Genomic DNA, 25007 nt, shown 5'->3' on the forward strand with positions numbered 1-25007 from the left:
GTTCCTCTGACATTTGTTCAAGCACAACCCCCAGTGTTTTGTCCATTAATATCAACCATTAAAAGAAAGGGGGGGAGGGTGTTGTAACTGCCACTATGACATCAAAGTAATTTTGAGATATCTGTGGCAGGAGAAATGTAGATGTAGCACACTGTTAATGGGGTTCCAACCATAGCAACTGCTTCCATGTTTTTACTGAGTAAGATTTGCTGGAATTGGGTATGGTTGCTCACAAGCATAGCAACTGGCGACATGGCAGGTCCATCATTTCTTCTTTATATGGAAAAATATCCAAGAGATTGTCATATTGTGCTCTTTCTAGGACACTAGGTACATGAATACTTTTTCTGCTTTAGGGAGGGATGAAGGTGTCAATACCATCTGAAGATGGTTCATCTATTAGAAGGCCTTGAGCCATATCTTTGACCCTTTGAAATGCATGTTACATTATTTTTCATAAGTGATTTTGTATAGAGGGACCATCTTTGGCATATCCTCAGGAGTGAGTCAATACCAGTATATCTTTATTTACTTAATGGAGATGGCAAGCAATGTAATTGTTAGAAAGCAGGATCGATATATATGTTTGGATCCTTATTGACACTTTTTTTATAGCTGCTTTCTTGGCATAAGAGGGTTTATCAGATGTTGACGGCAAACAGACAAACTTGACTTGTTTGTCTGTTTGCTTACTCGGGAAATGGAGTAAAACCAGGTTTAAAATTGCTTGGTATTTTTAACATTTATTATACCCAAGGAATTTTACCTTGGGTATAATAAATGTTAAAAATACCAAGCAATTTTAAACCTGGTTTTACTCCATTTCCCGAGTAAGCAAACAGACAAACAAGTCAAGTTTGTGCATGCAAGTGATGCAAGTCTAGCTGATCCTACAGGTAGTGCAAGACCAAGGCAACTCGTGGTAAAGGTGGCATAAGCTCTGATCACTAATCTTAATATTTACCCTTAATGCCAAAACACATCTCCAAGAAGGGGATGCATGATGTTTTGTATTAAAGGCAAGGGGCCACTACCTAGACCGGTTTCGACCTTTATTGAGGTCTCGTCAGTGGGAGCTAGGCTAGAAATATCAAGATTTAGTAATACAGAGCTTATAAGTATTTTACCAGAATTGCCAGAATTGCTAGCTGATCCTACAGGTAGTGCACTACCTGTAGGATCAGCTAGACTTGCATCACTTGCAGGCGCAAACTTGACTTGTTTGTCTGTTTGCTTACTTGGGAAATGGAGTAAAACCAGGTTTAAAATTGCTTGGTATTTTTAATGGGTTTATCAGATGTTGTTGCCACTTCTGTGATAACCTCTTCACCTCCTGATAAGGGATGCATTGTTCTGTTTTCACTTTTTGGATCTCCTCATCCTACCAGCTTTGGCATGGTCGGGAGTAAGCTGGATGGCTCCCCGCTCACAATTAGGGGATTTTGGTGTTTTGCTCTTGCCATCTTTGTTTTCAAGGTCATTACTGCGCACAGATGACAGACCGACAACAGGCAGTTTGAGAATGACTATACTTCTGACATTTAAAGCATTGCAAAGAGTTTGGGATGTAGAGACTTACTTGACAGTTGAGACAGCCTGCTTTGAGAGATGGTAATTTTGGCATGTTGAATGCAAGGATGATGTTCCTAATGGGAACTAGGTGACCATCCCTATGTACGAGTGTTCTCATTATAGCAGTCACTCCCTGATCTTTCCTTTTGGAGCAGATCTCTAAGTCTGATACATTCAGTAGATCCCACTTCAATATTATGCCTCTGGAAAAATTTACAGTTTTGTGTGAGGTAACTAATTGGTGTTCCCCTGATAGATGTTGCATGAAATAACTTTTTTGATTGTCTTAGTTGACGCTTCAATAAGTATATCTCCTGAACAGAGCTTCTTTACCGATTTTGGATATCCTGCCAACCCTTCCAGAACTTTTCTAGATGAAGGAGGAAGATAATTTTCCAAGAGGATGTTCCCCTGTTGAATGTATTTTCAAGAAAAGTGGCATATTGATTGCAGATTCCAATGTTTTCTACTTCTTATTCTGATGGTGTTTCTACAGTTGGGACTTGTTGATAGTCCCCTGATAAACAACAGGATGAAGAAGTGTTCATTCTCGGAAGGAGTTGGATCCAGCAGCAGAGCTTGCTACCTACCATGAAGCTACAAATCAATGCCCACTCTTCAGCAAGCAAAGACTGCACTTGGTGCTACCCTCACCACAGCAAGCCATGTGCCCTGTCCCTGGACCATGGGGAAGGAGACTTACTGCAACACCATCCAGTAGTCTTGCATGCAAACCTACTAACTGAATAATACTGGCCAGGCCATCCAGGACTACCCTTCTTGTCAAAGCAGAGGCCAAAGTAGTGTGAGACTTCCAGGAGCTCCCTTTCCGGATGTTCATGGGTATACAACCATATGTCAAACACGGAGACAAATTTGATTCCATTGGATTGGATTCCAGTGATTATGGTCTGGAAGACAGGAGAGTTAAAAAAAACTCGGGAGTGAAGTATATGAGAAGAAAATAAGGACAAAACAGGCCAGTACCATCACTGAGAGATCCCCACCCCTCTACCATTAGAGGCTCACATGGATGGCCTCACACACTGACAACATCTTTTCTGCACAGCTCATCTACCCAAATAGATGCTAGTTGACTACAAAGCTTCCATCCGCCTGGTAATTCCACATATATCCTCTTTTGGCATTAATCTTTTCTTGGTTCACCACCATGATCACTCTCACCAACCAGCAGCAGTTTTTGAGAACCTCATTAATATTCTAATCTACATTCCTGCAGTTGAAGTCTCCTATTGGAATTGACTTCTTTTTTTCTTTACATGCCCAACTGCTTTGTCTAAACATTTCAGAATCAGTATTCTCTACATTCACTGACCTTTAACAACATCCTATTAGATATACTACTCTATTAATTTCAACTTCACACAGATTAAAAATCTTCACACGTACAACCATTTTCAACTTCTATTCTTTGTGGATATAATCTTTACAATCATTAATAGCACTCTCCCTCTTATCCTTCCAGAAAATTGTATATTTTTCCATTTCTATTCTCGATAGCGATTCACCCTCATACAAGTTTCACTTGCATTATCTTTGGGCATACTGACTCCATCATTGCAACAAACTCAGCTCCCTTATTTTGTATACTCCTTAGATCTGTATACAAACAATAATCCCTGTCTTTGACACCATCATAAAAACACCAACATTCTCTGCTCAAGCCACTATACTATACCTCTTTTTGGCCTGACCACTCCTGTTTCATCACACCTCTAGTGATCAAGTCTGCTTATAATGCTACATAATTATCCTTTGGCTCTTCACGTACTAACTTCCTCCTTCTCATTCACATCAGCCAACATCTTCTTTAGATGTTTACTCTCATCTTTCAGATGCTTCCTTTTGCTTTTCATCAACTCTTGCCTATGCTATTCCACTTCATTCTTTGTTATCATTACTAACACTTCCATCCGATTTCTGTTTACTACCAGTGAAGCTAGCTCCCATTTTGAAATGCTCTAATTCAGTGTTTCTCAAAGTGTGGTATGCGTACCCCTGCGGATACGCGAAAGGTCTTCAGGGGGGATATGTGGTAATTTTTGGCTATGCATCATTAACGCATGGAATCATTATATTTCTCAACAAATAGTGCAATTAGAGTCAACTGGAATAAAAATGGCACTAACTAATGAATCGCATCTCCCCTCCAACAAAAACTGTTGTATAGACTCAAGCAAAACCATATGTTGCCGGTGTAACATATGGTTTTGCTTGACACCATCCCGTCGTGAATGTCTTACAGCTAAGAAATATATAGTGAATGTGTTTCAGATATTATGGAATTCGGTTGAAGAGAATTATCATTTCAACTCAACTGCTGAAATGCTAATTTGTCTTTGGTTTGCACGATCTTTTGTTGAATACTGCACTAATCATATGCATCTCTTCATAGCTGCTCTCCGTACCTCAAGTCTTGTAAATTACTGGTAATTTTGCTTGAAATAATGGGAAAGAAGATGAAGCTATTTCGGTGGATGACTTTGACAATGCACACAAGGAAAATGTTCTCGATGCCAAAAGTAGCGATAGCAAGTAAGAGCTTCTTCGTAAGTCACACCATTTTCAGTTTTTTTCTGAAAACTTCAGTTTCCGAAAATTCCTCAATATATCTCACACCACGATTTTTTAGCTTGAATTTTGGGAAAAAAGTGCGAGAAATACGGTAATTTTTTTAGCTTTCAAATTCTTAAGTATGGATCATTGGCTAAAGATTGGATTTATAAAACCCACAAAAGAGAGCAATATAGGAAATACAAGTAGCTGTAAGCAACAAGAAAACATGGATATTGCATCTGGATTAAATGAAATTGATAAGGTTGTGTCATTTGACATGTCTAGAGAACCAACTAGGAGGAAGATGAAAAATCTTCTTAGGTATGATATGAATTACTTGAAATGTGGATAGAGGAACCTATTACAAATTTTGTTCTATTAAAAATAAATCATATTTTTTGTTTACATAAACATATAAATTCAAATAAAATACACATTTACAATGAAATACTTTATTTATTTATTTATTTATTATTTGATAAGGGGGTACTTAGTAATAATGAAAATTTAACAAGGGGTACGCAGATATCTGAAGTTTGAGAAACACTGCTCTAATTGATCATCACTTCTTTTTGTTCACCCTATGAGTCCACAAATCTTTCATATTTTTCTACACATACATAAAACAATTCATGCAATGCATCCACTGAGAATATCCAGGGAAGACTCAACCTTTGTGCCAAAGCTTTTCAAGCTGCAGACATGCACTTCCTTACAGATGCCATTTGCAAAAGGCAGTAGGAGTACTAGTTTGTGTTCTTGTAAGTAGCGAGAACACAAACGAACAAAATTACAACAGACACTACTAAAGAACACTTGCATCTGGCATAAAAAATAAAAATAAAAATATAAAAATGAAGCATGTTATATGAAAAAAGCCACACTATATTCTTAGCACAGCTAAAATATACTGCTCTTATATTAAAATTTTTTAAAGTTTCAGACATTGCTTAACTACCTGGTATGAAATATTAAATAGTATTTAAATAATTTAAATGTAATATTTAAATACAGTAGTCTACCATTTATCTCACTACATTGGGAAGACAATTTGCAGTTCTGATAACTGAAGGGTCAGATAACTAAAGTACAATTACGTGGTGCTATACCGCTGAGTATATACTGAATTACCTTGACTACCTTGATGGACCTGTGATTTCAGTCAGGATTTCTCCATAACTGCAGGTCATAAAGAGTCCAGCTCTTCCTGTCTTGGGTCTTTCTTCTCCATTTTCTTCCAACTTTCTTAATAATTGAGTCTTTGCACCTTAAGGCCAATTTTCCAGGTTTCCTTTTGGTATCTTTCGGATACTAGTTTGTTACTCTGAATGTCCATCTGTTGTCTCTCATTCTGGCAAGATGTCCTACCCATCTACTTTTGCTGTTGTAGATTGCTTTTATTACACCTTTGAGTCCAGACTTCTTTCTGATTTCTGTGTGTCTTACGTGGTCTATTTTATTTATATTGCACATTCTTCTTTCTATTGCACGTTGAGTTGTTATTAAGCTTTGTTATTCTTTTAAAGTTGTGTTCCATGTTTCACTGCCATAAGTTAATGTTGGTAAGATGTGATTATTGAAAAGATGGGCTCTTATTTCTATATCTATGTTTTGGTTGGTAATTTGATTTTATTTTGTTGAAGGCTATCCAAGCAGTTCTTTTTCTCCTTGCTATTTCATGATATGTCATTATTCATTTTTATGGACTGACCAAGGTAGGTGTAATCTTCAACTTTTTAGATGGTGTGGGATTCTAGAGTGAATGTATAGTCTTCACAGTATTCGTTTTTCATCCATCTTGTTTTTCCCAGATGTATTTCTAATCCAATTTTTTGGCAGTTTTGGCTTATGTTATTCAGCATTGATTCTAAGAGTTCAGGTGAGTAAGATATTAATACCACATCAAATGATGTGGTATTAATACCACATCAAATGATGTGGTATTAATATCTCACTCACCCGAACATTTCGCCATCAATGTTTATTCCACCTTTCTTGTCAGTTTTTCGAATGATGCTGTTCAGAGTAGATGGGAAGAGATTAGGTGATAAGACATTGCCCTGACGTACTCCTCTACTTAAGTTAACTTTAATCAGGTGATTGAAAAGAGTGATATTTGTTGTGCCTTCTTTGTAGATATCTTTTATGAGCTGGGTATATGCTATTTCTACTCCTTGTTCTATTAAAGCTTGGAATACTTTATAGCAGATACTGAATAGTAGATATTTATTAACATTGCATTTTTAATTAAATGCACTGATAAAGTCTACATATTAATAGTACCCTATAAAATAATATCTTCTGCTCTCACAAATTTGAAATTTTTATGAACTAAAATTTAATACTCCTATGAAAAATTTCTTTAGTAACTGGTGCTTCAGTTAAATATCACATACACTTACCATATCAGTGCCATAAACTGGAGAAGTCATTTTTATTTCCCAGAAATGCTGATCAGCAAACATGGGTTGACTCCCACGTACTGCAGCTGTACCACCACTATATTCAACATGAAAATGTACATCTCTGTTACTATTCTGTAATTGGATAGCTGTACATGTTGGCTCTTCATCCCAAACCCAGTCAAATTCTAATTAAAACAAGTGAAGCATTATGTTCAATAATAATTATAAAGGATATTAATAAATAATTGGAATATTAAGAAACTTTATAAACATAAAAGAAATGTTCTTGATCTAAAATGTAGAAATATATGATACTAGCAACCTAATAACAAATGCAAAACCTCTTAGAAGAGTAAGCAGAGTAACACTTGGCACATTTCATAAGTGCACAGAAAACATAATTAACTACTGCTGATATTTCATACTTTTAATGTAAACGAGCTAATATATCTGGAAATAAAACTGTGTAACATAAAAGACTTACTAAAAAATTGTGTTACTATTGATGGCTCCAAACAATACAAACTTTAGTTCAACTACTGTATAACATGTAAGTTGTGTTCCGTATTATTTGCCATATGTATTTGCAAAAGTGTTGGATTGCACCAACAACATACCAGGCATTCACCAGACAGACAGTCCTTTAACTGGCTCAGATTTGAGCCAGTTAAAGGACTGTCTTTGATCCTGGATCTGTTTTTCGAACATCTCCCGTACATTCTCAAAGGAGTTCAGATCCGAGCTTTGTGGTCGACAGGGTAGATAGTGGAAGTTGCTATCATGCTTGCCTGATGGACAGTCATCCATGAAACAACTATCATCTCTAGGATAAAAAGTCAACATTGCAGTTGCACTTGATCAGCAACAATGTTCAAATATTCCTTGGAGGACACCCTGCCTAGCAGCAATATCAGGGAACCCATTCTGTACCAAAGAACATGCCCCACACCATGACACCACCTCCAGAACATTGAGTTGTGTTTACAAGGCAAACTGGATTCACTGCTTCATCAGGCTCCTAAAAAACTCTCTGCCTACGATCAGTACAGAGAAAGGTGAACCATGACTCATTGGACCACAACTTTCTTCCAATCTTCTAGTGTCCAGTCACTGTGTTCCTGACACCAATGAAGATGAACTTTCCAGTTCTATATAGAAATCAGTGTTTTTTTGTATAGGCATGCACTACTGCCAATACAAATCCTCTTCAATTTCATGTGCATAATTTGGTGAGATATGGGTCGCAAGCAGCCTTCATTAAATGCTTTGGTCAATTTCTGCACACAGCAAGGTCTGTTTATCTGTACAAGCCTTCTTAGACAACAGCCATCTTATTCTTGACAGACTGTCTTAGGACTACAGTTACACCTCTTAGACAAGCAATATAGGTTATTTTCCCATTGATTAAACACCTGGTATATTTCCCCTTTTGAGAAACCAGTCGGCTCTGCTGTTTTCAAAATCATGGCTCCAGCCAGACAAGTATCCACAATAAGTCCTTTATCAAACTCTGAAAGATTGTTTGTATTTCCCACCATAATCAGCACTATTAACGATTACTGAGAGCAGCAGCATTCTTAAATAGTTGACAGAATACATGGTGATGCACATTACCAAGTATTTGCATATACACTGCATAAGTGACATTTACGTACACCTGGTATATTTCCCCTTTTGAGAAACCAGTCGGCTCTGCTGTTTTCAAAATCATGGCTCCAGCCAGACAAGTATCCACAATAAGTCCTTTATCAAACTCTGAAAGATTGTTTGTATTTCCCACCATAATCAGCACTATTAACGATTACTGAGAGCAGCAGCATTCTTAAATAGTTGACAGAATACATGGTGATGCACATTACCAAGTATTTGCATATACACTGCATAAGTGACATTTACGTACATCTGCATAAAGGTTTCTAATTCAGTGGCTGGTATGTGTATGTGGAACATATAACTTCAGCACTAATTTAGCTCTCAGTATCTCCTTGCATCAAGTTCTCAATGATGATCCGTCGAATGTTAAAATTGGTCTGAGTAGTGACTCTTCCTATAACAGACAGCAACATAAACATCTGAAAGGAAGTGTGTTGTGTAGTATGGAGTACTTGGGCGAACTGATGTTAAATCAACTGCCTCCATAAAAGAATAGCCTATTTGTGAAAATGCTTCATAAGCAAATTTTCTTTCTTTATGCTTATGCAAAGGATTAAAACAAGAATATAAATTCTTGTCTATTATAATTTATTTAGTGTAAGATGCAAAAAGGATTGGATAATAGCGGTCCACTATGAAATTCTTTACAACAATATGGTAAGGAAGCCGGAGTGCAAATAGGATTCTTTCATTAATTTGCGAGAACTTTGTAAATGAGGACTATGGAATTGTGCAGTGAAGAAAAATTGAGGGAATATGTTCTTCATAGCTTACATAATAAATGGAAAATAGGAAATGTGAGATAAAGATGAAAGTTGGTATGGCGCTCTTACAGCAGAGAAGCGAGACTTTCCAACTCATAGTATGTGGTGAGTGAGTGGAATGAATTATTAGTGGATGTTGAGTGTATCTTTACTGAATATGTTTCAAGAGAGAAATAGTATATTTAACCATTGTATGATGAGAAAAGCACTCATTGCAGAAGACTCACACTAAACATTATTAAAGCAAACCCTATAATACCTCTCCTTAAACTCACTTCTGTCAGAGCATCCTTAACACAGTGATCAATTTCCTAAAGAAGTCTATGTTATAATATCTGGAATGAGTGTCTACTCATGATGGAAGGCTTTGATTTTGTAGGTTGCAAACCTTACAGATGAAGCAAATAAGAAAGGATTTCATTAAATTCTATAAAACTAAAGGTTTTATAGAATATAAGACTTCAGACTTGACCTTCAGTTTTATAGAATTTTTTAGAGGTATTATAGGGCTCATATTAACCATTGTTAATATGAGCCCTATAATACCGCTCCTTAAACTCATTCACTGTCAGAACATACATAACCACCACTGGCAATCTATTTCAGTCATTCACCGTTCTACAAGCAAAAAATCCAGTCCTCGTATCCTTACTAACCATACTCTTACACAGCCTCCATGGGTGATCCCTTGTTCCCTCCCTAACTGTTATGTAATGAAAAATTTCATAAACGTATCAGAATCTGTTTGGTTGCAATCCATGACAGACAAAAGGAGCATTCCACAGATCTGCCACCTTCTTGGTAACTTGTGTCCTGATTCCTTCCACCATCTCCTCATCTAAAAGAAACAGTGTTACCAATATGTGCATATGAGCCAAGATGAGGTCCGGTGCCCACAGCCTTATGAAGAGGGATAATAATCTCCCTTGTCAATCTTTACTTGTAAAGAAGTTCTTCAACATCTAAGGAATCCTTTGAATTATTTTGTCAACTTTTACAATATGTCTTCTGACTTTCAACTCTGTCCACCTTTATCTCAATTTCCTGCAATCCAGTACCATTAATGTAGTACACAGTGTGTAATCTTTTCATCCCAAAATGCTTTTATATATTTTGCAGCATTAAAGTGACAACCATTATACTTTGTCCACATTGCCAGTATATTTAAATCATCCTGAAGGATCTTTACATCACCTTTATTAACTATGTACTGACCTCCACAACTTTTGCATCATCAGCAAACAACACAATAAATTAAATCCAAATAATTACTGTCCTGTAATATTCTTTTGCACTCCTTTCAAACTTTTTGAAAAGATTATTCTCTCCATGATATCAACAAAATTAGAAGTCATCCAACCCAATGTGAGCAGGACTGGCTGATTTTAGATATGGAACATGCAGTTGAAACCAGGTCGTAGTCCTCCCAACACAAATAGCAGCGAGATACCAAAACGGGTTTAAAAACAGATACTGCCTTTATGAATCTAACATCAGCCTATGACACTGCATGAAGAAAGACTTACTGTATACAACAGCCAAAATGGTAAACTATCAAGAAACTCTAGAACTACTAGGACAAATGTCTCCAAAAGGAAAATAAAGATACACCTAAATTCACAAAAAATCACAACATTCATCCTACAGGATGGATCACCACAAGGTTTTGTCCTTGCCTCAGCTCTATTTAGTCTGTTTATAAGTGACATCTCTCCAACAAGAAATTGAAAGTTTATTTATGCTGATGACACAGCAATTTCCTCCCAAGACAACATCTTTCAATGCTTTGAAGAAACACTGAGCAAAAATCTGAGCTCACTGCAAAACTACTTTGAAACTTGTGACAATCTACTAAGCAAAACAGTTGTTTCAGCTTTCCACCTAAATAACGATGAGGCACAGAAGACCAAAACTTCTGCAACAGGACAAATCCATGGCTTGGATGAGGTCTAAAGTATCTTTGGGTGGGACATTTCCTCCCCATATCTCAGCCCTATTTCAGTTTGCCATAAACTAATGCTATTTCATTTGGCAAGAGAAATTCTACAAACAGATAGAGGGGACAGCCATGGGGTCTCCACTCTCTCCATCTTGGATCAACTTCTTTATGGAGACCTTTGAGGAAAAAGCCTTAAACTCGGCCCGACATAAGCCTACTCTCTGGCTATGCTCTGTAGATGATGTATTCACTAGTTAGCTGCATGGCTTGGATACACTACAGAACTTCTTAACACACTTAAACAATCAACACCCCAGGATCCAGTTTCCCTTGAAAGAGGAAACTGGATCCTGGAAAAGGAAAACAATAACAATCTCCCTTTCCTAGACACTCTGATTACATGCCAGCCTGATGGATCCCTGGCTTTCTCTGTTTACAGAAAACCTACACATACAGGTAGATACATTCACCAGCAATCACACCACCCCACCTCCCAACAATATGGGATTATAAAAACCCTATAAAACAGGACAAAATTAATCAGTTCAGATAACAATGCCCTAACTACTGAACTTAACAATATTCTTAGCACCTTTGTAGCCAATGGTTAAAACCCCCCAAAAAATCCAAAAAATATTAAAACTATTTAACCATAATCCCGTTCTCCCTTCATAACAGAGATTACTTTAAATCTATCACCATTCCTTATATCCAGGTTACTTTTGAAAAGCTAACAAAAATCCTAAAAAAAATATCACCTGACAACTTGTTACAAAGCATATAAAAAATTGGTATCTCTTATCCACTCCACCAGTCACTTCCCCTAGACCTACCTGGAGTATACCAGATCCCTTGTAGTTGCAAACTGTCCTACTACGGCCAAACAGGCAGGACAGCTAATATCAGGATATCTGAACATAAGGACTATATACGGTTCCACCAATACAGCCACTCAGGACTTGCCGACCATGCTTTGGACACCCACCACAAAATACGATGGAAGAAAACCACTTGACTACACCGCAGCAAGTATAAATATGAAAGATTATTCCTAGAATCAGCCTCAGCTCTAAAAAAACTTCCCTAACCTCAACAAATTTGAATGCATGAGACTGCCCGAAATATGGGAAGCATGCATTCTAAGAACATCAGCCCAGCAGCCAAGACAACCCAATTTAGCCTACTAGGGGGCACCTTTAGGACTCTATGACTGACTTCAGTTGTTTTCTTCAGCTATATTTGCTTTGTGTTAGTGCCCGCATGCACATATAATTATTCTGTGATCCCTGAAGATGGTAATGTAACATTACCAAAATATAGGAAGTATTAATTAAAGTTTTTAATTAATATTCTAGTATACTTTGTCTTTCCCTAAAATCTAACAGTTATGTATTACCAACGTATAAGTTTATCTACAAGATATATGGCCTGATGCTATTACAAGATCTGCACTCTCAAACCACAGGTCCCCACCATCACATACTATTTCAGAAATTATCCCTTAGGCACTATATAAAATTATTTAATTATCACACAAAGAAAATATTGTTTTGGTGAAATAGTCAACAATTGTAATAAGTTTCTGTGAATTGCTGCTGTAACAGAGTTATGCCATGTTCATTATGAGTAAAATAATGTTTTTGTTTTGGAAGTATAAATTCTGCACAAAATCAAAAAAGAAAAATAACATCAAAAAACAGTTGCATCTCACAATCTTCACAAAATTACAAAAACTGAAAAATACAACATATTGCCAAATGGGTCATATTTTCCATACTAAATAACAGTACCAAAATTCAAACAGAAATTACAGATAAAAGAATACAATTCTGTATGACAGCATTAATGTATGCAATGAGTTCATTACATGATGCTCATTTCCTGCATTCCTCTTTCATTCTTGGTAGCTGCTATTTTATTTTAATCGATATGAGAGCAAGGGGGTGGGTGCTTAAGGGTCAAAGCTGTATAACTGTGAGGAGAACTGACTGGGGCTTCTGACCGGATGTCCAATCCTCACTTTCTTCTGGTGTACCCTGTTAGTTATTTACTTGGATATCAAATGAACGAGGATAGGCTGGAAATTTGGGATTTAGCCAACCAAATTGCATTCTTATTCGCTTAAACCACAATGTAAAATGATGGTACAACATGACAGAATTCCATGGCAGCTGGGGCATCACACAGCTAAACAAGTCCCCCCCCCCGTCATGGAACCAGGGTGAACAGCGAAAAGTCAGCTACTGGAACAAATCTTAGAACACATCCTAACTGAACATCAGCAGAGTTCAAGATTGGTACCATCAATGTATGAAGAATCAATGGAAAAGAAATGGAACTAGCAGAAGAATTGGATAAGTACCAGATCGCCATAATAGGCATGAACTGAAACAAAGAGGACAAAAAACAGATGAGATCATTCTAAGTAACAAATACAAAATGTTATATTCTGGTAATAACAATCAAGGAAAAGAGGAATTAGCCATAGTATTCAACACAAAATATGAGGATAATATTCTTGAATGGCAAGCAATATGACGTGGAGTGTGGGCAAATATCAGAATGGGGAACTGGACAATGAGAGTTTATGGTCCCACAGAAGATTCTACCAAAAAAAGAAATAGAGGAATTTTCAGAGGCATTAGAGAAGGCAGCTGACTCTATGAAAAAGGAAAAGTTGGTCCCTGTTGGAGATCTAAATAGCAGAGTAGGAAATGATTACCAGAGGAGTTGAGCAGTAAGGAAATAAATGCTGCACTGACAAAGAAATACATAATAGTGTAAAAATAATCTTAATTAAAATTCTGAATATTTTTACGTATTGTTTACGTTAAAATGTTTATTAGTTTTAGTTTCATAACAAACATTGTCGGCACTTGCGATGTGCCCGTTATTGAGATTGTTTTGTCAAAAATGATATGTAAAGAAGCTAAAAAATTGATGTACTTACTGGATTTGATATTTGTATTACTTACAGGAATTTTAATGTAATTTAAAGTATTAAATTTTGTGTTTTTATGAAGACAATCTCTCTTGTCGCTAACGGAAACAACCGTATCAGTTATTATATAGTATTTAGTTTCTCGCTTGCCATTTTCAAGGAGTGCGCATGCTCGCCGAGAAGTTTGATGTGTGATTGACAGCTGACAAGTTCGGTATCGAAGCAACGGAAGAGTAAACAAGATAGCGTTCGGAAGGAATTTAGAACACAAGCCGGCAGATATTTAGATTCAGAGGAACTTGAGTGTTTTTTTTTTTTTTTTTTTTTTTTTTTTTTTATGTGACAGTCGGAGGAAAATTAATAGTAGATTCCGAAAAGGGAATCGTAGAACTGTAAGTTTTTTTTTTTTTAATTGGAAGAGTTAAGGCTGTCAATAAGCATTTAGTGAATAAAAGAAGAATTTGCTATTTACGTTCTAAAGGAATGTTCGAGAAAATTCTGATTAAGAAGTTTCATCTGTATTAAGGACGCCGGATCTGACTATCATTTCTACTGAAGAAAAGAGACAGAATTAAGTTCGGAAGAATTAATGTGTGCTACATGAGTGATGAAAAAGGATCCTGTGAAAATGAAGAATAGAGTCATATATCTTCGGAAAAGAGCCTTGACAGAGAGGGAAACTGACCTATGAACATTTTGTGATTGTGCAAACAAAGTGTTTAGTCTAGTCTTAACTGTAAGTTTATTTTTAAAAGGCCTTGGATCCAATTAATTTGTAGTTAGTTATGTAATATTGTTTGAAGTGTATATATATTGTTTTTGTTTTATTAAATGTGTTTATTTTGTATTTTGGTCTTGAGTCAGTGATTATTTGGATTCTGAATGAAAGAGTTAAGGTCATTGCACCAATTGGAGTGAACTCTTGTGCATATAATAACATTTAGGTGGACTCGGAATTAAAAAAATAATTGTTAGAAACAGAGATCATCTCTATGTAGGATTAATATTAAGATAATACTATGAATATCATCTATATAAAAATCCACACCAATTATTAACAATAGCATCAATGTGTGTGAATGTATTCTGAAGGCCAAAAGGCTGAATAAGGTAGGTGTAAAATGGACTCTATGACTGACTTCAGTTGTTTTCTTCAGCCATATTTGCTTTTTGTTAGTGCCTGGGTGCACATATAATTATTTTGTGATCCCTGAAGATGGTAATGTAACATTACCGAAATATAGGAAGTATTAATTAAAGTTTTTAATTAATATTCTAATATACTTTGTGTTTCCTTAAAATCTGACAGTTATGTGTTACCAATGTATAAGTTTATCTACAGGATATATGTTCTGATACTATTACAAGATCCTGCACTCTCAAACCACAGGTCCCCTCCATCACATACTTCATTTCTGACTGCTGACTTACAACTCAAATAAAGAGTTAAGCATTTCAGCAATGTTCAAAAGTTCGTGCAAATGATCATGAGATACACTAACTTTACCACTATATATAAAATCCCAGCCACTTTTAAATCTACATATCCTACATCTTTCATAATTACAATAGGATGGTTACTTGGATTTTCCACAAAGTCTGAAACAAGGGACTACATGCTGCAAGCACTATTTTATGAGCTTTTAAACTTAATCCTTCACATGCTAAATTTACATCAAGCGATTCACTAGAAAGCAACCACTTATAAACATGTGGAGCTTAAGGATGAAATCTAGAAAAAGTACTTCGGAGGAAGTACAAAATGAATAATGGTAATAATCAGTTACATGAAGAGTATAAAGAACAAGCCAGGATAGTGACTCAGTAAGGAAAACAAAAGTAGAGTTTGAGCAGTAATTGGCAAATCAGGCGAAGAAAAACCTTAGAGAGTTTTTTAGATATGTGGCAAGTAAAGAAAGAATGATCATGGTAAGATGATGTTAATGGATGAAAGTGGTAGAAAAAGTGGATAAATTTGTGTTGGGTATTCTTGGATTGTTTAATGGTTTGTATTTGGTATAGTATTAGATAGTTGTTGTTAAGCCTAACCTTGTATCTCTCTCATTTTGTATATTTACTTAATGGATATGCATAGTAGTTTAATTACATTATAAGTTAGTTTTTATGAGAAGGTATGAAAATGGAGACAAAGTTGCTTTTGAAGTAGAATGATCATCAGGCCACTATGTCTAATATTTACAAGTGCTTGCGTTCTAGTGAATCGCTTGATGTAAATTTAGCATGTGAAGGATTATTGGAAGGTTATTTTGCACTTCGTTAGACTATAATAAATTTAGTCAAATCCTCTATCCAAGTGTAAGCAAACATAGTTTGCGCCTGAAAACATCTTCAGGATTGAGGTAAGGTGGTGCAACACCAGGCAACTCCGAACAAAAGTGGAACAAGCTCTCATCACTCCTTGTCTCAGTATCTCCCATAATGCAAAGCACATCTCCTTGCAGACATGTATACTGCTATGCATTACGGGAAGGACCACTACCCAGACCGGTTTCGGCCTTTATTGAGGTCTCGTCAGTGGGAGGTAGACCCAAACGTGGAGATACTAAGGCAGAAGCAATAGGAGAGGTCATATTTACCTATACAAGTTGCTAACAGGTGTACCACCTTATTATTGAATTACTCTGGATTTAGAGAAAGATGTTGGAAGTTTATTTCGCACTTGGTTAGACTATAATAAATTTAGTTTAATCCCTTATCCAAGTGTAAGTAAACATAGTTTGCACCTGAAAATATCTTCCCGTTTGTTGAAAGTATCTCCACGTTTGGGTCTGCCTCCCACTGACGAGATCTCAATAAAGGTCGAAACCGGTCTGGGTAGTGGCCCTTCCCATAATGCATAGCAGTATACATATCCGCAAGGTGATGTGCTTTGCATTATGGGAGATACTGAGACAAGGAGTGATGAGAGCTTGGTCCACCTTTGTTCAGAACTGCCTGGTGTTGCACCACCTTACCTCTGTCCTGAAGATATTTTCAGGTGCAAACTATGTTTGCTTACACTTGATAAAGGATTAAACTAAATTTATAATGTGAAGGATTAAGTATAAAAGCTCATAAAATAGTGCTTGCAGCATGTAGTCCAGTGCTTCAGACTTTGTGGAAAATCCAAGTAAACCATCCTATTGTAATTATGAAAGATATAGGATATGCAGATTTAAAAGTGATTGAGATTTTATATATAGTGGTAAAGTTAGTGTATCTCATGATCATTTTCACAAACTTTTGAACATTGCTGAAATGCTTAACTCTTTATTTGAGTTGTAAGTCAGCAGTCAGAACTGAAGGAAGTACAGGAAGATGGTTTGCTGTTAAATCTGGTGTCAGACAAAGATGTACATTTTCCCCTTTTATTCATTACCTTATCTGGATCACATTATGAAGGAAAGCTGTATTAAATCTGATATCAAAACTGGCCATATTAAAAATGAGGATATTAAGAAAGAACTTGACATTGTTAACATCTAGGAATGTGTTAGCAGAGCTAATCTCAGGTCACTTAAACAGAATGGAAGCAAAAGAAGTGTTCTCTGCCAGGTTGGCAGGAAAAAGACCCAGAGGAAGATCAAGATATAGGTGGATTCATACAGTAAAAAGTGCCTTAGAAAACAGAAATATAAGATCGGATAATGTTGGAGTCTTGACAGGTAACAGATTGATTTGGAGGAAAATTGTAGAGAGGAAGTTAGTAATGATGTAAGTTTTTCATGTAATACTATCATGTCCTGTACACCCACCCTTTGAGGTTACATGTCAAGAATTTGATGATGAGACACTTAAGCCTTGCACATGTTATCGACATTAATTGGCAAGGCTGTAAGGACAATCAAATTTCATTGCATGTGAAGGAATCGGAATCACCACACGTTGAAGTGCTGCTTTGTCACCTGCTGCCTTGTTGGATGCTGGGAATGTGGAGGAGTGTGATCAAATTTTAGCACACATGAATGAATAAGACTCCCAACATGCTGAAGAAGATGCTAGCGATATGACTTCTGCTGCTTTGCTGGATGCCGAGGTCGTCGAGGAGTCTATGTTTAATAGTAGAGAATTTCAGGCAGAGTCCTCAGAGTCGAAAGAAGTTGTCTAGGCCTCATTGCCTAAGTATAATTTTAAGAAATTTGGTTATGCAGATGTAGGGGAAAAATTATCAATATACATGACCATCCACAGAAACAGAAACTAACAGAACAGTAATCAGTAGGAACGTGGAATGTGTGGACACTTTGGATGTCAGGAAAATTAGAACTACTTCGTGAGGAAATGAAGAGATATCGGTGGGATATACTAGGATTGGCAGAGATGAGATGGACATCATCTGGAGAGATCAATGGATGCGAAGTAATATGGTCAGGACATGACACCATGCACGAAGCAGGAGTTGGCTTCCTTCTTAGCAAAAGAGCTCGAGAGGCACTGTTAGACTACAACCCAGTTAATGAACGAATCATAGTAGCAAGATTTCATGCAAAGCTATTCAACATATCAATAGTCCAGATATATGCACCCACATCTGACAGCACAGATGAGGATATTGACTTATTCTACAAAGATCTGACAGAGACAATAGAAACAATACCAAAGCAAGATGTGCTAATTATTGAAGGAGACTGGAATGCCAAAGCTGGAATAGATAATGATGGTTGGGAAAGAGTCATGGGAAAATATGGTTTCTGAGAAAGAAATGAACGAGGCAAAAAATTGTTAGAATTTGCTGTAGACCATGAGATGATGATCTGTAACACAAGATTCCAACAAAAGGAGTGTAGAAAATGGACGTGGCGATCAGATGGGATAACAAAAAACATGACTGATATGATTATGATTAAAAGAAGATGGATTGGATAACAACAGTACAGCAATGTCGAACTTTTCAAGGAGCGGTATAGACTCGGACCATAGTTTAGTAATTGCAAACATCAAGTTGAAATTTAAAAAGAAATATAAACCCCAATATCAGAATAGAAGAGATACAGCACGAATAAGTGAAGCAGAAATAGGAAGAAGGTACAGAACAGTATTAGAAGAGAAACTTAAAAGTGTGGAGAAAGAAAAAAACTCGAATTTAAGAGTGAAAAGAGTAATGAAGACAATAGAAGATGCAGTTGAAGAAACAGTACCAGAAGAAGAGAAGATCAAGAAGAAATGGATTACACAAGAAACACTGAAGTTAGTACAGGAGAAAAGAATGTTGAAGATAAGGGATACATCAGAACAAATAGAAGAGCAATATAGAAAAAAGTGTAATGAGGTGAAAAAAAGCAGTCAGAATGGATAAGATGAAATGGTTAGAAGCCCAATGCAACAATATAGAACAGTACTATGGAGAGCATAAAACAAGGGAGGTATACAAAATGATCAGAACCATTAATAGAAAGTGGCAACCAAAACAGACCACAATTAAAGATGAAAAAGGCAAAGTATTGATGAATAAAGAAAAAATTGTACAGCGGTAGACAAGATACTGTAGTGAGTTATATGAAAAAAAACAAATTAAGATAGCGTTGGGAAACTGACTGAAGAATTTAAGCAGATATCACCACCAGGTAATGAGCATGATATGGACATTTTAAGAGGAGAGGTAGAAAAAGCAATAGGACGGCTAAAACACAACAAGAGTCCTGGTAACGATAACATTACTGGAGAAATGATTAAATATGGTGGTGAATGTATGGTTACAGAAACGCACCAACTATGTAATATGGTATGGAAAGAAGGGAAAATGCCAGAGGAGTGGGTGAAATCAATATTAGTAACATTATACAAGAAAATAAGCTAGAATGTAAAAATTATAGAACAATTGCCTTGATAAGTCACCTTGGTAAAGTGATGATGATCATATTGACAGAAAGATTGAGAACACAACTGGAAGCATACCTTGCAGATGAGCAAGCAGGATTTAGGAAGGAGAGAACTACAATTCAACAGATTTTGAAAATGAGGTTAATAGCAGAGAAAGCTAAGAGATAAAACAAAAACATATATACTTGCTTTGTTGATTTTCAGAAAGCATTTGAAGTATTGACCAGAAAGTGACATTAGCAGTTCTGGAAGCCTATGGAATTGATAAAAAACTAATAGATATATTAAAAGATGTTTATCAGAATGCAGTTGCAGCAGTTAGAATAGGTGATGATTTGGGGAAATGGTTTAAAATAAGCAGAGGTACTAGACAGGGAGACCCAATATCACCAAGCATTTTTATTGCACATTTAGAAAGAGCAATGGACAAATTGAAGGGAGATGCCAAAGGAATATATGTACACGGAATGAAAATTAACAATCTGAGATTTGCAGATGACATTGTTATTATTGAAGAAGATGAAAGAGAACTACAAAAAATACTGAAACTGTTAAATGAGAAAGGGAAGAGATTTGGACTTCTTATGAACTTTGAAAAAAACAAAGACAATGGTATTTGGTGAAAAAATTTTTAAAACACATTTAAAACACATGTTTTAAATGTGTTTAAAACACATGTTTTAAACACATTCAAACTCTTTGCAGACACCACATTCTCAGGCAAAGCATTCCAATCATTCACAACTCTGCACAAAAAAAACCTGCCTCTCACTCCCCTACTCACACCCTCTTTATACAGTTTCCGGCGATGACCTCTGTTTCTCCCATGATCTCCCACTATTCTCTACAGAACTTCTCCACCATTGATCTTATAACCCCTTACCAACTTGTAGGTCTCTATCATATTTCCCCTCTTCCTCCTGTCCACCAGACTCTGCAAATTACATCTTCTCAATCTTTCCTCATACTCGACATTCCAGAAGTCAGAAACTAGCTTAGTCAGTCTCCTTTGGACCCTTTCCAACATCTCTTCATCCTTCTGAAAACCAGGTGACCAAATCTGGGCACAATAGTCCATGTGTGGCCTAATCAAAGCCTTATACAACAGAACAAGAATCTCCCTACTTCTACACATCAGTGTTCTCAATTCTTGACTATATGATAGTCAAGAATAGAGAAGGGCACTAATGATGAATAAAATGGTAGCTAGGATGTGCAGGAAAAGAAGGGTGGGATATGTGGATGTATGGGAGGAGTGTGATGGGAGAAAGGAATTATATGCTGATGATGGTTGGCATTTAAATGAGTTAAGGAGTAAACGTTTACAGAAGTTACTGTTTAATGAAAATATGTAGATCAGGGAAATGAGAGTTATCAGAATGAAAATGAATGAGGATGGCTGTCAGAAATAATACTGATAGGGAGGCAGGAAAAAATGGAGAACCAAGGGTAAATCTTAAAAATACATGCAAAGGCGTTTGACAGGGTGCCACATGATAAGCTGATATTTAAGCAGCACATGGGTTTAAATGTCGGGTTAGTCAAATGGATTCAGATTGGCTGTCTGATAGGTATCAGAGAGTTGTATATGGTGGGGCAATGTCAAGGAAGTAGAGGTTACAAGTAGGTTTCCACAGGGCTCAGTACTGGGACCTGAATTGTTCAACCCTTTATATCAATGACATTGTCAATGGATTACAAGGGAATATTCAGTTGTTTGCAGATGATGTGAAGCTGGAAAGGGTTATCAGTAATAGTACAGATGTGGCAGCCCAGCAAGAGGATTTGAATAAACTAGACAGATGGGTAAATGAATGAGGATATTGGTTTAATGCAGCAAAATGTCAAGTCTTGAAGTTTGGGATCCATCAATGGGACGATGCATACTCGATTGGAGGAGCTATACTGGAGGAAGTAGGGGAGACAAGAGATCTGGGGTTAATGATTGATAGAAAACTCAAATTCAGGGAGCATACTGCAAAGGTGGTGAAGGTAACCCAGAGGATTGCTGAAATACTGAGAAGGACGCTGACCTGCAGAGATAAAAGAGTTATCATTCCATTGTATAAGACCCTGATCAGACCACACTTAGACTATTGTTCTCAGATTTGGTTCCCAGGATTTGAAGGGGATAAATTAACTGTGAAAAGGGTACAAAGGCAGATAACAAAGATGGTTTCAGGACTGTACAATGTCAGTTCCGAGGATCGACTGAGGGAATGTGACTGTAGAGTTTGGTCGAGACTTTTAAACTGTAGAGGCAGTTACAGGGGACATTGGGAAGTTCTTTCTTGGTGGAATGGCAGGAAGGAGCGAGGACAAGGGGGCCATTCCTGGAAGTTACAAAAGGAAGCTGAGGAGTGGTTTCTTTGCATGGAAGGTGGTTGAAACATGGAATGCATTGCCTGAGAGAGTGGTTAGAGCAAGAACAGTCAACGAGTTCAAGGAGTGATAAACTTTGTGTTTCCTAAGCAAGACCTCCCGCGATGAGTCTTTTAACTCCATGGAGGCCTGGATGATAATAATAATAATAATACCCTCCTTTGTTTACAATGGTATGTAAACAAAGGAGGTACCATTGAGTTTATAGCATTTATTATTACAGTTCAGCCTCAGTTAATAGGAATATCGGAAACATGGTTGACTGGAAATGATATCTTAACTGGCATTAAAGTTGATGGATATAATATTTTTAGAGAAGACAGAAATTATAAAAAAGATGGAGGCGTATTACTGATGATAGCAAAAGAGCTGTGTCTATGCAAGTCTGTGTGGAAGTGGGGGAAGAGAGTAAAAATGAATGTGATTTTGAAAGTGCCTGGTGTGAAATAAGTGTTACGAGAGAGAGAGAGAGATATTTAGTTGTGGGGGGGGGGGGGTTTACAGACCTGGGAATAATGAATGAAATGAGAAAGAAATGTAGAGGCAAATTAGTTTAGCTAGTGAAAGAAGCATTATAATAATGGGGTATTTCAATTTTTGAAATATAAATTGGAAAGAAGAAATTGCTTATGGGAGAAAGGAAAAAGATTTTCTTGAATTTTTAAGGAATTACTATCTCATACAGTTGGTGATGGTAGAAACCCCATGGGCAAAATGTACTGGATTTAGTGATAACATCGGATAATGTAATTGTTAACAACATATCAACATTGCCACCAGTTAAAAGAATTTTGCGTGAATAAGCTATTTGAGAATTTGGTGAATAAGCTACATTAAATTTGTTCTCCTGCATTTTGTTGTTATTACAAGTGTTTTTCATGGAAAACAATCAGTAAATGGAAAACTAACAGTTAGTTTGTAATAAAGTTTGAAACTTTCACCGTTCACCTTACATTGTCATTTCTCAGATGATCCTTTCTGGTCATACCGCACATCCACCTAAGCATTCTCATCTCCATTACCTGCTGATGTTATTTTTCCTCAGGGTCACGGTTTCCATAGCATACTTCATAGCTGGTCTGACTACTGTCCTATAGATTTTGCCTTTTAGGTTGATCAGCACACTCTTATTGCATAGCACTCCAGCCATCTCTCTCTCTCTCCAGTTCCTCCATCCGGCTTCCTTCTCAGCCTCTCTATCCTCTTCCACCTGAACCAAAGTATCTAAAGTCCCTAACCTTCCTGATGACATTTCCTTCCAGCTCCAGATCTGATCTATCTCCTGGCTGCCATCCACTTTGCAACACATACTCTGTCTTACTTCTGCTCAGTCTCATACTTCTCTCTTCCAGTAGTTACCTCCATCTTTCCAGTTTAGCTGCCACTTCTTCTCTTGATTCTGCACCCAGCAAGATGTCATCTACATACAACATTGTCCAAGCACCTCCTCTGTCACCACTTCCATCTCAATATTAAACAGGAACAGACTTAATGCTGACCCTTGATGCAAGCCAACTGCCTCTTGAAAACTTTCTGTCTGTCCCAGGCAGGTCTGAACTCTTTGTCTTCATATTTCTGTACATCTCCTGCACCAACCTGACATATTTCTCTGGTACCTTCTCCCTCAGACACCTCCAGACTTCTTGCTTGTTGTTTCTCTCGAAACAACAGGAAACTTTTCGATCATCTGCCATAACTCAAACATAGCATGTCATCAATCGATCAGGCATGAAACCAAATTGCTCCTTTTCAATCTCCACCTACTTCCTCAATCTTCCATCAAGAACCCTTGCTAGGATTTTCATTGTGTTGGCCATCAACTTTATTCCTCTAATTCTTACAGTTTTCCCTCCACTCCTCGGGTATATTTTCCTGTTGGCAAACTTTTATGAACAAGTCCCACAGCAGGTCAATTCCCTCTTCCCCCAGTGCCTTCCATGCCTCCACTGGGATCCTGTCAGGGCCCACCAATTTTCCATTCTTCATCCACTTCATTGCCTCCTTCACTTCCACGCTATTGATGTTCTGCACCATCCCCTCATAAGGCTGTCCATCTTCTCTGTGAGTCCTCTCATTTTCCTCATTCAAAAGTCCTTCAAAGTATATTCTCCATCTGTTTCTTATATCCACATCTCTCCTTAATACTCTTCCTCCAGTCTTTGATCTGCCTTACATGTAAGATGTCCTTTGATGCCTGATTTCCACATTTTGCTAATCGATAAATTTTTCTCTGTCCTTCCTTTCTTTCTAATTGATCATAAAGATCTTGATATGCCATGGTCTTCACCTGTGCAACAACTCTCTTGGCTTCTCGCTTTTTTCTCTGTACTACTATCTGTCCCCTTCCATTCTTGACTCGTCCCACTTCTGCTTTGCCTTCCTCTTCATGGAATCAATAACATGGGTTTACTAAGGGAAAGTAATGTATAATAACAATGTTACCATTGAACTAGACAAGGAGAATGGATACACCATGATACTTTTAGATTTTGCTAAAACTTTTGACAGAATACAGCATTGTAGACAGTTTATATGGGTTTAGATTATAGAATATTAGCATTAATAAGAGGATGGCTGACTGACAAATATCAAAAAAAGTAGTATATGGGGGATGTGAGTCTGCAAGATTTAAGGTAACCAGTGGTGTACCACAGGGATCAGTGCTTGGTCCACTGTTATTATTCAATCTATACATTAATGATATTGCAAAGGATCTGACATACAACTATTTGCTGATGATACAAGGATAGATAGGGTAATCAGCAATGCTCTGATATGCATACTTGCAGAATGATTTGAATAGGCTGGAATTGTGGGCAAGGGAAAATAGATGTCAGTTCAATATCATTAAATGTAAAGTCATTCATTTCGGCATGATTAGATATCCAATGTCGTATTATATTGGTGGGATTATGCTAGAAGAAACTGATGAGGCTAGGGATCTTGGAGTTTTA

The 25007-nt window shown here is 37.0% G+C and overlaps 1 protein-coding gene across 1 annotated transcript in view; it reads right to left on the minus strand.

Moving 5' to 3' along the window:
- Positions 1-25007, minus strand: part of LOC150097087 (SPRY domain-containing SOCS box protein 3-like) — a 63951-nt gene that overhangs the window by 30529 nt on the left and 8415 nt on the right. Inside the window, exon 2 of the mRNA XM_090407061.1 lies at positions 6552-6739. Coding sequence (XP_090263187.1) covers positions 6552-6739 — 188 coding nt within the window. The remainder of the gene's footprint in view (positions 1-6551; positions 6740-25007) is intronic.

This window comes from Typopeltis vanoorti, chromosome 17, assembly GCF_054136105.1.
Source record: "Typopeltis vanoorti isolate ZY-2024b chromosome 17, IOZ_Tvanoo_1.0, whole genome shotgun sequence".
NCBI lineage: Eukaryota > Metazoa > Arthropoda > Arachnida > Uropygi > Thelyphonidae > Typopeltis > Typopeltis vanoorti.